Here is a 14,911-nt window from a genome sequence, read left to right as displayed (position 1 = left end):
AAAAACAATAAATCTTTGGATTTCTTAGTTCGGAAACAGATTATCTCTTATACCTATTCCCATCCTTCTAAAGATTGCAAGGAAAAGGGTGATGAATGTAGAGACATGGGGAGTCTACATAGTTGCACTCCACAACATATCAATTCACCGAGGTAAAGATCAACAAATCTGCTTCCTAGTACTCGATACGTGAGTAAAACCGTGGGTAGATAAAAGGCACTATATTTAATTTCGATTCAGAGATCATTACCATCCTTCTATGGACCATTTCGAACTCTTTTGTTCTCGTCAGGAAAGCATATGTAATGATGCTCTAAATCGAAAAATAAATATCTTTGCCATTCATGCCAGTTACAAAATATAATTAACATTAAGACGCTATAGCGACCTCTATTAACAAAATGTCGAAACCCAAAAGACTCCATCTTTAAACAAATAAATGTTTAAAAACAATAAATCTTTGGATTTCTTAGTTCGGAAACAGATTCTCTCTTATACCTATTCCCATCCTTCTAAAAATTGCAAGGAAAAGGGTGATGAATGTAGAGACATGGGGAGTCTACATAGTTGCACTCCACAACATATCAATTCACCGAGGTAAAGATCAACAAATCTGCTTCCTAGTACTCGATACGTGAGTAAAACCGTGGGTAGATAAAAGGCACTATATTTAATTTCGATTCAGAGATCATTACCATCCTTCTATGGACCATTTCGAACTCTTTTGTTCTCGTCAGGAAAGCATATGTAATGATGCTCTAAATCGAAAAATAAATATCTTTGCCATTCATGCCAGTTACAAAATATAATTAACATTAAGACGCTATAGCGACCTCTATTAACAAAATGTCGAAACCCAAAAGACTCCATCTTTAAACAAATAAATGTTTAAAAACAATAAATCTTTGGATTTCTTAGTTCGGAAACAGATTATCTCTTATACCTATTCCCATCCTTCTAAAGATTGCAAGGAAAAGGGTGATGAATGTAGAGACATGGGGAGTCTACATAGTTGCACTCCACAACATGTCTCTACATTCATCACCCTTTTCCTTGCAATTTTTAGAAGGATGGGAATAGGTATAAGAGAGAATCTGTTTCCGAACTAAGAAATCCAAAGATTTATTGTTTTTAAACATTTATTTGTTTAAAGATGGAGTCTTTTGGGTTTCGACATTTTGTTAATAGAGGTCGCTATAGCGTCTTAATGTTAATTATATTTTGTAATTGGCATGAATGGCAAAGATATTTATTTTTCGATTTAGAGCATCATTACATATGCTTTCCTGACGAGAACAAAAGAGTTCGAAATGGTCCATAGAAGGATGGTAATGATCTCTGAATCGAAATTAAATATAATGAATTTAATAACTTTAAAATTATGTTACAAACAATATTTTACCATACTATTAAGTAATTAATTAGTTTTGTTAGTTAAATTATATTTATGAGTAAGATCAGTTAATTTTAATTTTTAAATTTACTTTTTAATTCACCTACATCTTGAGAACGTATAAAGTATGCTTTGAAACAAATGAACGTTATAGAAGTATATTATGAAGTAAATACATAGTACATATCTATTTAGTCGTGTCACAAAAGCTGGTAATAATTTCTAATGGTTTCGCCCAAAACAAATATCATATCCACCAATTCTTCGGTTGAAAAATTAAAATTTAAAATATAAAAAATTGTTATTAAAAGTTCAACTACAAAAGTATTACCAGCTATTGTGACACCATTTAATACTATTTATATTAATAAATAATTTGGCTGATACATTTAACATTCATTTGTTTCAAAGCATACTTTATAATTATTATGTTCTCAAGATTTAAGTAAATTTAAAAGGTAAATTAAAAGTTTAACTGATCTTACTCGTAAATACAATATAACTAACAATTAATTTGGTACAGGAAAGTTGCTGTGGTAGAAAAATTACTAGGGTAGATATCAAATTTGGTTGTTTATTTAATTTAGTAACTAATTTATGCATTCATTAGTATGGTAAAATATTTTTTGTAAAATAATTTTAACTTATTAAATCAATTGAATTGTACTATTTAGTATACGATTTATTTTAATCTTTAATTACGTTTTTATTTTCATATTTTATATTTTAATGTATGTTTGTAAAACCAGATTATAATTTTTTTTTGCAAAAGAAATTTTTAATAAAAAAATCCGCAAAAACGTAAAATCTATAGTTTTTTTTTAAATATCTACAAAACGAAACATGCTAGGTACATACAACCTTGTACCAAAAGAAAAGTTGTAATATTTACTACGAAAGGCAATACTAATATACTCCCATTTAAAAAAAAATGAGAAAATTTTGTATTTGCGCAAATAGTGATCACACTGTATATTTTATGGCTATATGTCAAATATGTTATTTATTTAAAAATAACAGTATACTAAAAAAACTTTGACATGTCATTTAAATGTTTATTACCTTGACATCCTAATTCACAGCCCTTTGAATATTACCATTTTTCTCAATAAAAGTGTACATATTTCGAAAATTGTTAACTTTAGGCCAATAATACCTAATATAAATTATTAATATTTAAAAAAAATATATTTAAAAATGATTTAATATATAGGGTGTTCCATTTAAAAAAATACAACTTTGGTTCGTACCGTCGTTCTGACTCACCCTGTATAATCAAAAATAATTTTAAGTTATAGACGGCTTCGATATACATTAATTAAAAAAAATTCCCTCATCTTCCTTAGTCTCAGCTTCCGTATGGCTTGCAAATTGTAGAAGCCTCGGATGTGTAACCAGAGAAGGTTCCCATTGTTTTCAGTCTGGTGGGATGTAGAGTAACATTATGTTGTTTTATATGCCATTAGATTGAAAACTTAGTCTTTTGCTAGCAGTTGCCGCTAGGCATCTATGCCATTTCGTTCGTTGCAATCCGTGACTGCACGCCGGGGTTTGTTTTGGTTGGATCAGAGAGAGCAGCATATGTGCCTCCTGATGAGAGACTAATACGTTTCGAAACCGGTAGAGGTGCTTGCTGCACTCTCTGATTGGACTAGAATATGATGCGGCTGTATTTTCGTTTTGCAACGAAATTGAAAATGGTTATTCATTTTTGATTTACATGTTTACTCTGATTGGAGTACGAAGGGAACCATTTTCGTTGGAACTTTACCGCGCTGAGCAGATGGGACGTGAATTGGAAATTGTAGAATTCCCTCATCTTCCTTAGTCTCAGCTTCCGTTATGGCTTGCAAATTGTAGAAGCCTAGGAGGTGTAACCAGAGAAGGTTCCCATTGTTTTCTTCAATCTGGTGGGATGTAGAGCAACATTTTTGGTGTTGTTTTATATGCTATTAGATTGAAAACTTAGTCTTTTGCTAGCAGTTGCCGCTAGGGCATCTATGCCATTTCGTTCGTTGCAATCCGTGACTGCACGCCGGGGTTTGTTTTATTTGGATCAGAGAGAGTATATGTGCCTCCTGATGAGTGACTAATAAGTTTCGAAACCGGTAGAGGTGCTTGCTGCACTCTCTGATTGGACTAGAATATGATGCGGCTGTATTTTCGTTTTGCAACGAAATTGAAAATGGTTATTCATTTTTGATTTACATGTTTACTCTGATTGGAGTACGAAGGGAACCATTTTCGTTGGAACTTTACCGCGCTGAGCAGATGGGACGTGAATTGTAAATTGTAGAATTCCCTCATCTTCCTTAGTCTCAGCTTCCGTTATGGCTTGCAAATTGTAGAAGCCTCGGAGGTGTAACCAGAGAAGGTTCCCATTGTTTTCAGTCAGGTGGGATGTAGAGTAACATTATGTTGTTTTATATGCCATTAGATTGAAAACTTAGTCTTTTGCTAGCAGTTGCCGCTAGGGCATCTATGCCATTTCGTTCGTTGCAATCCGTGACTGCACGCCGGGGTTTGTTTTATTTGGATCAGAGAGAGCAGCATATGTGCCTCCTGATGAGTGACTAATAAGTTTCGAAACCGGTAGAGGTGCTTGCTGCACTCTCTGATTGGACTAGAATATGATGCGGCTGTATTTTCGTTTTGCAACGAAATTGAAAATGGTTATTCATTTTTTATTTACATGTTTACTCTGATTGGAGTACGAAGGGAACCATTTTCGTTGGAACTTTACCGCGCTGAGCAGATGGGACGTGAATTGTAAATTGTAGAATTCCCTCATCTTCCTTAGTCTCAGCTTCCGTTATGGCTTGCAAATTGTAGAAGCCTCGCAGGTGTAACCAGAGAAGGTTCCCATTGTTTTCAGTCTGGTGGGATGTAGAGTAACATTATGTTGTTTTATATGCCATTAGATTGAAAACTTAGTCTTTTGCTAGCAGTTGCCGCTAGGGCATCTATGCCATTTCGTTCGTTGCAATCCGTGACTGCACGCCGGGGTTTGTTTTAGTTGGATCAGAGAGAGCAGCATATGTGCCTCCTGATGAGAGACTAATACATTTCGAAACCGGTAGAGGTGCTTGCTGCACTCTCTGATTGGACTAGAATAAGATGCGGCTGTATTTTCGTTTTGCAACGAAATTGAAAATGGTTATTCATTTTTGATTTACATGTTTACTCTGATTGGAGTACGAAGGGAACCATTTTCGTTGGAACTTTACCGCGCTGAGCAGATGGGACGTGAATTGTAAATTGTAGAATTCCCTCATCTTCCTTAGTCTCAGCTTCCGTTATGGCTTGCAAATTGTAGAAGCCTCGGAGGTGTAACCAGAGAAGGTTCCCATTGTTTTCAGTCTGGTGGGATGTAGAGTAACATTATGTTGTTTTATATGCCATTAGATTGAAAACTTAGTCTTTTGCTAGCAGTTGTCGCTAGGGCATCTATGCCATTTCGTTCGTTGCAATCCGTGACTGCACGCCGGGGTTGTTTTGGTTGGATCAGAGAGAGCAGCATATGTGCCTCCTGATGAGTGACTAATAAGTTTCGAAACCGGTAGAGGTGCTTCTGCACTTTCTGATTGGACTAGAATATGATGCGGCTGTATTTTCGTTTTGCAACGAAATTGAAAATGGTTATTCATTTTTGATTTACATTAATTTTGTTAAAAACATTTTTTTGTATGTCCCATAATTTAGACGTAATCAAAGAAAACCAGAGGTTTGGCGCACCCTGTATACGTAATGTATGCATCAGAAACATGGACTTTGACTAGTGAACAAGAGGAACAACTTCTTAGATGGGAAAGAAAAATTTTAAGGAAAATATATGGACCTATTCAGGAGAATGGAGAATGACGTATAAGAATGAACCATGAAATAAATAGTGTTTTTTTTTGAAAAATGGCTTTGGCAGAGCCAGTTAGCCAGACTTGTTTCTGATTGATTGCAGATTCATAGTCATAAATTTCTTATAACATAAGTACATTCTACAATTTTATTTTTATAAATACATTGGTACATTGTGTAGCTTTTTTTTATTTTGTTTTTTTTAAATTATTTTACTGTTTTTTTTAATATATATTTTAATTTGTGCGAAACACTTTTTTTACTTCTTTTTTTTTTCTATTCTTTTTTATTTTTGTTCCCTTTTTTTCCTTTTTTTTTTTTGTTTATTATTTTTTTGTTATCATTTTATTTTGTGTTTTTTTTATTATTTTTTTTAAATTTTTTCAAACCACATTAACAAATTATGCCTATTTATTACATATTACGTTTACAACTTGTATTTACATAATTTAACATGGTTATAAATGAGATGAAGAATTTCCATATCATTTGTAAATATTAAAGTATTTAGGTTTATTGGGAAAAAACATTTTAAATCTTTTAATTCCTTATAAAGGTCGTTTATGTTATTTATGTTTAAATGACATTCTAATATGACATGTGTTAGATCTCCGATTTTGCCACAAGTACAATTGGGAGTATCTGCCAAGCCGATTCTATGCATGTAAGATGGCGTAAGAGCATGATTGGCTCTCAACCGATTAATGGTCTTTATAAAATGTCTGTTATATTCTGTGTAAAACCATCTTTTTGAGAATATCCTAGGGTTACAATGAGCAAAATTTGAGCCAGTATTACATTCTCTGTAATGCAATTGCCAATTATTTTTAAGTTTTTGTCTGCTAAAAGTATCAATATCTGAAGCTGGAATTAAATTTTTGTTTATTTTTTCTCCGATCACATAAGCTGATTTAGCAAAATTGTCAACTATTTCATTGCCTTTTATTCCCGAATGACCCTTAATCCAAGCAATTGTTACATTTACTCCTAATTGTATAATTTCAAACAGAGTTTTAAGAATATTCAATTCAATGTGGTTTATGTGTTTGACTGTTTGAATGTTACTCAATCTGTCCACCACGCTTTTACTGTCAGTAAATATAACATAATTGCTAGTTGGATTCAGTAGTACATACTGAACAGCAAACATTACTGCTATCATTTCTGCTGTGTATATTGAGCATTCAATAGGTAGGCTATATTGATGATGGTAATTTTTATTTTCGTGGAATACTGCACAGCCCGTTCCATTTGCGTCTTTTGACCCATCGGTAAATATGTACTGACAATTTGACCATTTTTCTCTAATAAGTATATCAAACATATTTGGCGATAAATGTGAGTTTAAATAACATGTTTTAACCTTGTTAGAAAATAATGTTTTTGTCATTGCACTGTAGTAAGGCGGAATTTGGCTTTTATAGATAACTTCACTGTACTTTACCGTACTTAGATAACTTTCTACCAAAGGTATAGATTTTTTAGTTCTCCAGTACCTATGAGTGAGGTCTAAAACTGATAGCTCATGTAGATCTTGAAGGTAATTACATTTTTTGGTTAGATAAATAGAGTGTTTAAGAGGCCGACTATCATAAAAGAAATAAGAAGTAAACGACTGAGTTGGTTAGGGCACGTAGAAAGGATGGACGATAAGAGAAATACAAAAAAGTACTTAGAAAAGAATTAAACGGGAAGAGACCGAGAGGTAGGCCTAGAAAGAGATGGATTGATGGTATTAACCAGGATTTGAAAGACCTAGGAATATTAGAATGGGAAAAACAATCAAAGGAAAGAAAACATGGTCAACTATAGTCAAGCAAGCAAAACACACATAACGCCGAAAAGACCTCCTCAAAAAAGAAAGAAGAAAGTAATATTTTAGATAAATATCGTTTAGAACTTTTGAGGAGTTAAAAAAACAACTATTTAGAGCTACTGCCTCAAAAATTAAAATAGCTATGATGATTGCCAACCTCCGTAGCAGATATGGCACCTGAAGGAGAAGACTCATATTGTGATACACGAACCCAACTTTCGTTGGAATTTTTTCCTAGACGAATTGGCGAAATGTGACTGCATATTGTAGAGTCCCTGTCGTCTCCTTTATTCGTCGCCTGCTTGCGTTATAAATTGTATAAGGCACATGATTGGTTCCACCGTAGAGGTTGTCAGATTTGCGGATCTAGGACTTCTCATTTAATTTCATATATTATTTAAACTTTAGTATTGACTGGACAAGTTGACCGCTCAAATGGGGGTCCATTTTTGTAGGACACTCAACTGGAACATTGACATCCAACACACCTTAAACAAGGTAAGGAATAGAGCTAAACTCCAAACAAGACTCTCATTCACACATATAAAACATACATAAGGTCCACTATCGACTACAGAGCTGTTCTCTATGTCTCAATCAACCGTCCACATACTTACACCATCCTGGCTTGTGAGCGAAAAATACTCAGAAAGTGCCTCAGGAAGCACTGGAGATATCCGTCGGCGTTAGTACATCCACTCGCAAAAATTCCCCCTATCAATGCGAGAATCCGTTCCCTCAGTAACAAATACGTCTCGCGCACGATTAATGGTAACAACCATACAGCAAAATATGTTCTAACAACCCCTTGCAATCGGCAAGGTCACATACTCACCAGGGTTCCCAAAAATAAAGTTCCATTCCCTCCAGCCAATCTTCTACAATTGGCCAAAAACGAACTTCCTGATGAGTATTATGATATCCTAGAACAAATCCCCCTAATATATCGCAGATAACTAAAACTGCACCCCTACATGCTGAATCCAAGAGCCGTTCGTCATTAGTGGCAACGTTGAATCCTACCTGGCTGGTTGGAAAAGTTCACGGCAACTTCTTCTCCTTCATCTCTACAGCTTCTGTGCTAAAACAATCTCCACCTTCTAAACCCCTGTTTCACTAGCAATTTTGCTCCTCCCTTCACATCAACCTAACACTCACAAATAAGCTTACTTTCATCGTTCTTACACTCCTGAAAAGGAGTTTGCAGCACCCTGAAGAGGCTCAAGCCTAAACGGGGTATCACCAACGAGTTCACACACACACCGCTCAAATGTCTTTCACTCCCGGTCAAAAATAACGCCAAAGTTCCTTATTTGCGTGGCGTCGCCTTTGGTAGGTATAGCTTGTGATATCAGGATTATACATTACAAATTTTCATGCTATGAATTATATTTGAACTACTCACCTGACAGAGATTTGTATTTTCAAGATCCTGGTCTACTGCTATGCAATCTTGAGGCCTTCCGATTATGTAACTAGGCTTTATACTTAGCAGATTAGGGTCGAGCGTTATTTTTGTTATTTCTGAAAATTCGAAGTTGGAAATTAAACATTACTGAGCACAATTAAGAGGAGGGTATGGTTTGAAATCAACATTTCAAGCACATTTTTAAACGCTTTTCTTTAGTTCAATCATTTGGGTCAAATCTTTAGACGTTAATTTGACTGACTTTTCTTCAATGCAAATAAATGAAAATTTGCAGACATATGCATTCGCGGGAACAATACACGAATAGTCAATAAAAATTTTTTTATGTTTATTAATTGTTCCAATAAAAAAACCAATTTAGTGGAAAATGTCTTTGAAAATTCTCTTGTTTTTTACAATGTAGAAACTTAAAACTTTTACAGATTGTAGTTAATTAGATGAACTATAACATAATTTCACTTTTTACGTTAATTGGTTACGTTATGCTTCATAAATAAACAATAAAGTTTCAAATTTTTTGCCGATTCCGACAACTTTTCATGTTTGTACATCATGTTTATAAACATCCTAAGCGGCGAAGATTTTGAACGCTCATATCTTTGTTTATATAAACATTGGCGCTTATTCGTGTCAAATTTCAATACGATACGAAACAAAACTTCAACCAAAATTTGATTTAAAAAAATTCGTGTTTTTAACCTAGTCTTAGAATAACCACCGGTAGAGACGTGTCGGTCTACAATTAACAATAGAATTCGTAATTCGCGAGAAATTAACAGGGTCTACACCGTGCAATAGTAAAGCGTTAGAAGAGGTGGAAAGACTGCGAAAACTGTAATAGGTGAAAATAATGATTTTTATTTAAGAAATGTATGAAGAATTTACAAAAAATGTACAATGTATGTATCAAATGTTGCAACATATGCAAAAAATGTGTCTATCATATTCATCCTTTTTTAAACATGACGGTATATTTTAATGAAAAGTGTAAGACTAAAAAAGTAAAAAATAAAAAAAATATGAAAAAAAAATTTTAAGAAACGCTTTTCTGTTACGAGTGACTAAAATTAAAAATATTATAAAAAAATCAACTAAAAAGCAAAAAAAAAAAAAATTCAATCTCGAAGGATTATTCGAAAAAAACTGTTATGACAGATTAAATATACAAAAATCTCACACATTCGTTAAAAATTTTTAAAAATCTTAATACATTCGTTAAAGAAAAGCGCTTTTCTTTAACGATTGTGTTAGATTTTTTCAATTTTTTAACGAATGTGTGAGATTTTTAATTTTAGTCACTCGTAACTAAAAAAAAGCGTGCCTTAAAAATTTTTTTTCATATTTTTTAATTTTGAATTTTTTTAGAAACTATGGTAGAAATCTTTTATATTTAAATTAAATAAACATATTCAGTACAATTCAAAGAATATTCAACAAAAATTTCAAGGCAAAATATTGAAAAATAAGCCAACGGTGACTTTACAGAATTTAAAAATATTTTATTAGTTTGAGTTTCTCGAGATAACGCCATCGAGTTTTTGTACTTTTAATGATTTTTGAGTTTTTGGTATCACTTAGAAGTCAAATAACGAAATTTTCTGTAAAAATAGGGTGAAAATCAACATATTTATTATTGTTAAACAAAAAATAAGCATAAAACAAAAAATATCTCGACAGCGTTACCTCACGAAATCTCTAAAGAAGATCTATGCTAAATTTCAGGTAGGTCAGTCAAGTAGTTTTTGAGTTACAATGTCCACCGCCTTTGAAAAAAGGAATTTTGAGAAAAACGAATTTAAAGTTTTTACAACTTTATTTTTAATTTCTTTTTTGTCTGTCAAATGGTAAAGCGATGCACACCGGAATATGTTTCTTGATCGCGGAGTAATTTACAAAAGAAAAGTGGAACAGCTGTTAAACGTTTCTCACTACGCTCAAGCGTGTTGGCGCAAAGCTGATACAAAGCGAGTCGAAGGTAGGAATATTCAACATGCTGCATTTCAGGTAATTTTGCTCTGATCAATCTGAAATTTTCAGAGAGAATTCTTGAGTTATGTAATTTCATTTAAAATAATAAAAAATCGAAAATTTCAAAATTTTCAAACCATACTCCCTCTTAATCTTAAATAAACATTCGTTGCTTACCTTCTTCTTTATATGCACTTGTTGGATAATAGGGTGGCAATGTGGGCGTCCACGTGGGGGCTTTTGTTATTTTTGCCGGCCTTTTGGTCGGATAATTTTTATGAGATCTCTCAATGTTCGGCTGTATGTATTGCGTTGGACGCGTTGTTTCCATCAAGTATAGCGTCGTTATTGCCGCCAAACTATTTATGAAAAACAATTGATTAATTCGTGCAAAAATACAATAACTAAAGTACTACGCAAAAAAAATCCTTTATACTAGAGATTTGATAACTAGTAACAAGAAATATAAAGCAAAAATATGTTTTTACGCTGTAAGATTGGCAATACACCATGAACTGATATCTCACAACCTGATGAAGAGGAATAACGGAGAAATAAAATTAATAATTATTTAACTGATATTAAAAGAGTTTACACCTGCACCATTAAAAAGCTAAAACGAAAAGGATGACAAGAATAACAATTTAAAAACTATTCTAAAGATCTTATAATATATTTATTTAAATCTACATAATATATTTTGAACAAGCGAGTTATACAGGGTGTCCCGAAAAGATTGGTCATAAATTATACCACACATTTTGGGGTCAAAATAGTTCGATTGAACCTAACTTACCTTAGTACAAATGTGATCATAAAAAAAGTTACAGCCCTTTGAAGTGACAAAATGAAAATCGATTTTTTTCAATATATCGAAAACTAATACAGATTTTTTATTGAAAATGGACATGTATCATTCTTATGACAGGAACATCTTAAAACAAAATTATAGTGAAATTTGTCCACCCCATAAATATTTATGGGGGTTTTGTTCTTTTAAACCCCCCCAAACTTTTGTGTACGTTCCAATTAATTCATTATTGTGGTACCATTAGTTAAACACAACGTTTTTAAAACTTTTTTGCCTCTTAGTATTTTTTCGATAAGCCAGTTTTTATCGAGATGTGGCTTATTTTTTAATATATTTACATAAAAATTTTATAGGGGTTTTGTTCCTTTAAACCCCCCAAATGTATGTGTACGTTCCAATTAAACTATTATTGTGGTACCATTAGTTAAACACAGTGTTTTTAAAACTTTTTTGTCTCTTAGTCTTTTTTTGATAAGTCACCTTTTATCGAGATGTGGCTTCTTTTTCAAAATACACCTAAAAATGTAAATTATAAATCCATTTTCAGATTATTAACAGGTGTCCATAATCGTACTTAATCAAATACAAATATGTGGTGGATTCGAAAAATATTTAAAATATCTCGATAAACACTGGCTTATCGAAAAAGTAATAAGAGGCCAAAAATTTTAAAAACATTGTGTTTAACTAATGGTGCCACAATAATAATTTTATTGGAACGTACACAAAAGTTTGGGGGGTTTAAGGGAACAAAACCCCCATAAATTTTTTATGGTGTGCACAAATTTCATTTTAATTTTATTTTAAGATATTGCTGCCATAAGAATGCCACATGTCCATTTTCAATAAAAAATCTCTAGGAGTTTTCCATATATGAAATAAAATCGATTTTCATTTTGTAACTTCAAAGGGCTGTAACTTTTTTTGTGTGCACTAGTGTATATAGGTAAGTGAGGTTCAATCAACCTATTTTTGACCCTAGAATCTGTGGTATAATTTATGACCAATCTTTTCGGGACACCCTGTATATTATACACCGTTTTATGCGTCAACGCCCTTCCAGTAGGGATCTATGGAGGAGTATCACCGAGCCGCAAGCCCTTATCCGTTGCCGTACCGCTCCACCATAGGTCGATCAGATACCAGCTTATTCCACACCAAGCCGTAGATTCTTTAGAATTTTAGACTACGACGTTAGCATTTTTATTTTTCGATTCACCGGTCGGGGTTCGAACCATGGGCGTCCAAACGCATGGGAAGGGGGGGGCGTGGCCCCTAGAATTTCGGGTGCTTTAAACTATACATGGTTATCCAAAGTATACAAAATATAATGTGCAACATCTTCACGTCTGCCACTTCTGTGACATGACAGAAGCTCGAAACAAATGACAATCGATGAAAAGCCCTATTTGTCGATCGATCGTCTCAGACCGCTAGGCTATCTGAGGCGCTCAAACAAGTGAGTTAATCCCCCTAGTTGAACAAGAATGGAGGGCAAACGAGTTAATAACCAGAAAACTACAGAGGCATTAATTTGCTAAATACTGCCGTGAAATTCACAAAAAAAAATTTGCAAGAACGAATAAATCAGCCCCATAAACTTACAAGACGAGGAACAAAGTTTCAGGACAAGAAGGTCGTGTACAGATGCAATATTCGTCATAAAACAGATTACAGAGAAAGCATTAGAATACAATATACCCACATTCCCCGTCTCTTCGACTAGAAGAAGGCATTTGACAGAGTACGACTTAAAGATGTAATACATCCGTTGTATTGTAATAAAGAGATCCCTCTGGATATTATAAAAACAATTGAAAACGTCATCAAAATAATAATATCATATACATCAGAATAGATGGACAACTTTCGGAACCTATATACACAGAATTTGGAATAAGACAGAGGGTTCACTAAGCCCTATACTATTCAATCTGATCATGGATGAAGTCATAAAGAGCCTCAATAAAGGAAGTGTGCATAGTAGATCTTATTTGCTTTTTTCGTCTGTATGAGATTTCTTGATCTATCTTTCCATCCTCCGATATTATTACTCCAAGGTATTCAAACGTCGAGACTGTTTCTATTATTTCGTTTTTGCACCTAAATATCGTTTGGTTTATTTCTTCCCTTTTCTTTTGGGTTACTATCATGGTCTTCGTTTTCTTTACATTTACCTCCATTTTCAAATTTTTTATTTCCTCCACCCAGATATCGATTAATTTTTGCATTTTCTCTTTATTGTCTGCTATTATTACTAATAAGTCATCTGTATATAGTAATCCCTCCATTCTCACTGGTACTAAATTCCTGTACCCTATTGTTGACTGTAATTGCCTTGACCTTCTTTTAGCGCTCTTCATTACTCTATACATTACTAATATAAACAAAACTGGGCTGAGACTGTCCCCTTGTTTTATTCCTATCCTTAGGTTTATTATTGGCGATCTGTTTCCGTTTATTTGTACTTTAGCAAGTACGTTTCTATATGTACTTTTTACCACGCTTACTATCTTTTGCGGGATTTGCAGATCTTCCATTACTGACCATATTACTTCTCTATTTATAGAATCAAAAGCAGCTTTAATATCTATAAACGTAATATATAAGTCTTCTCCTATTTCGTTTTTCCTTTCAATTATATTTCTCAGTATGTATATATTATCTGTTGTTCCTCTTTCCTTCCTAAAAGCCGCTTGTTCTTCTTCTAGTTTTCCTTCCAGTTCTTTCATGAGCTTCCTTTCTATTATCTCGGTGTAGACTTTATATGCCACTGATGATAAGCATATAGCCCTATAGTTATCACATTCCGCTTCATCTCCTTTCTTGTGTATTGATATCAATAAATTTTCTTCCCAGTCTTTCGGTATCTTTTCTGTTCTCCATGCTTCCCTCATTATTTCCAGTAGCCAAAGCTTGCCTCGGTCTCCCACGTACTTAATCATCTCCGGATCTATGTCATCGGCACCTCCCGCTTTTCAAATCTTTATTCTTGCCAACCCTTCTTCAATATCTTTGATATGAATTTCGTCTACTCGATTGTTCCTATCCTCTTCTCTTGCCTGCTGTCCTCTCTCCTCATTTTGTTGGTTGCTTGCCTCGAATTTTTTTTTATAGTGCTCATTCCATATGGTTAGTATGTCTTGTATGTTTGTTTTCAATTCATTTCGCTCATTTCTAATTCCTCTTATTTGTTTCCTTTTTGTTCCTTTCATGCTTCTTATTTTATTCCGAAACTGTTTTGTGTTATTCCCAAAACCTTCGTTCAACTCTTCACCGAATTCCTTCCAGCTCTTCTTCTTCGCATATTTTACTAGTTCTTTCACTATATTTCTCTGTCTTCTGTATTCGTCTCTGTCTTGCTCTTCATTTGTGTTTATGTATCGCTTCCACATTTCTTTCTTATTTTTACTGCTTGCTTTATTTCCTTATTCCACCTTCCAGTTCTTGTATTATTCTTCCCATTCTTTCTTATTCCACATACTTGTTTTGCAGTGCTCCATAACGTGTCTCCCAATTTTTTCCATCTCTCTTCCATATTCCATATTTCCTCATTGTTTTCATGCTGTTCCAGTATTTTATCTGTCTCTCTTTGGTATAACTTCCTCATTTTCATATTTTTCATCTTATGTATTGCTATTC

General features: G+C 33.6%; 1 protein-coding gene across 2 annotated transcripts in view; it reads right to left on the bottom strand.

Annotated features, from left to right (window-relative positions):
• Positions 1 to 14,911, bottom strand: part of LOC114328965 (E3 ubiquitin-protein ligase TRIM37) — a 215,095-nt gene that overhangs the window by 25,862 nt on the left and 174,322 nt on the right. For both annotated transcript variants that reach the window (XM_050647883.1, XM_050647882.1), the window contains exons 15-16: positions 10,636 to 10,817; positions 8,467 to 8,585 (exon numbers count right to left, since the gene is read on the bottom strand). In XM_050647883.1, coding sequence (XP_050503840.1) covers positions 8,467 to 8,585; positions 10,636 to 10,817 — 301 coding nt within the window. The remainder of the gene's footprint in view (positions 1 to 8,466; positions 8,586 to 10,635; positions 10,818 to 14,911) is intronic.

The sequence above is a fragment of the Diabrotica virgifera genome, chromosome 3 (genome assembly GCF_917563875.1).
Source record: "Diabrotica virgifera virgifera chromosome 3, PGI_DIABVI_V3a".
Classification (NCBI taxonomy): Eukaryota; Metazoa; Arthropoda; class Insecta; order Coleoptera; family Chrysomelidae; genus Diabrotica; species Diabrotica virgifera.
This window is presented reverse-complemented; position numbering and strand designations above follow the sequence as displayed.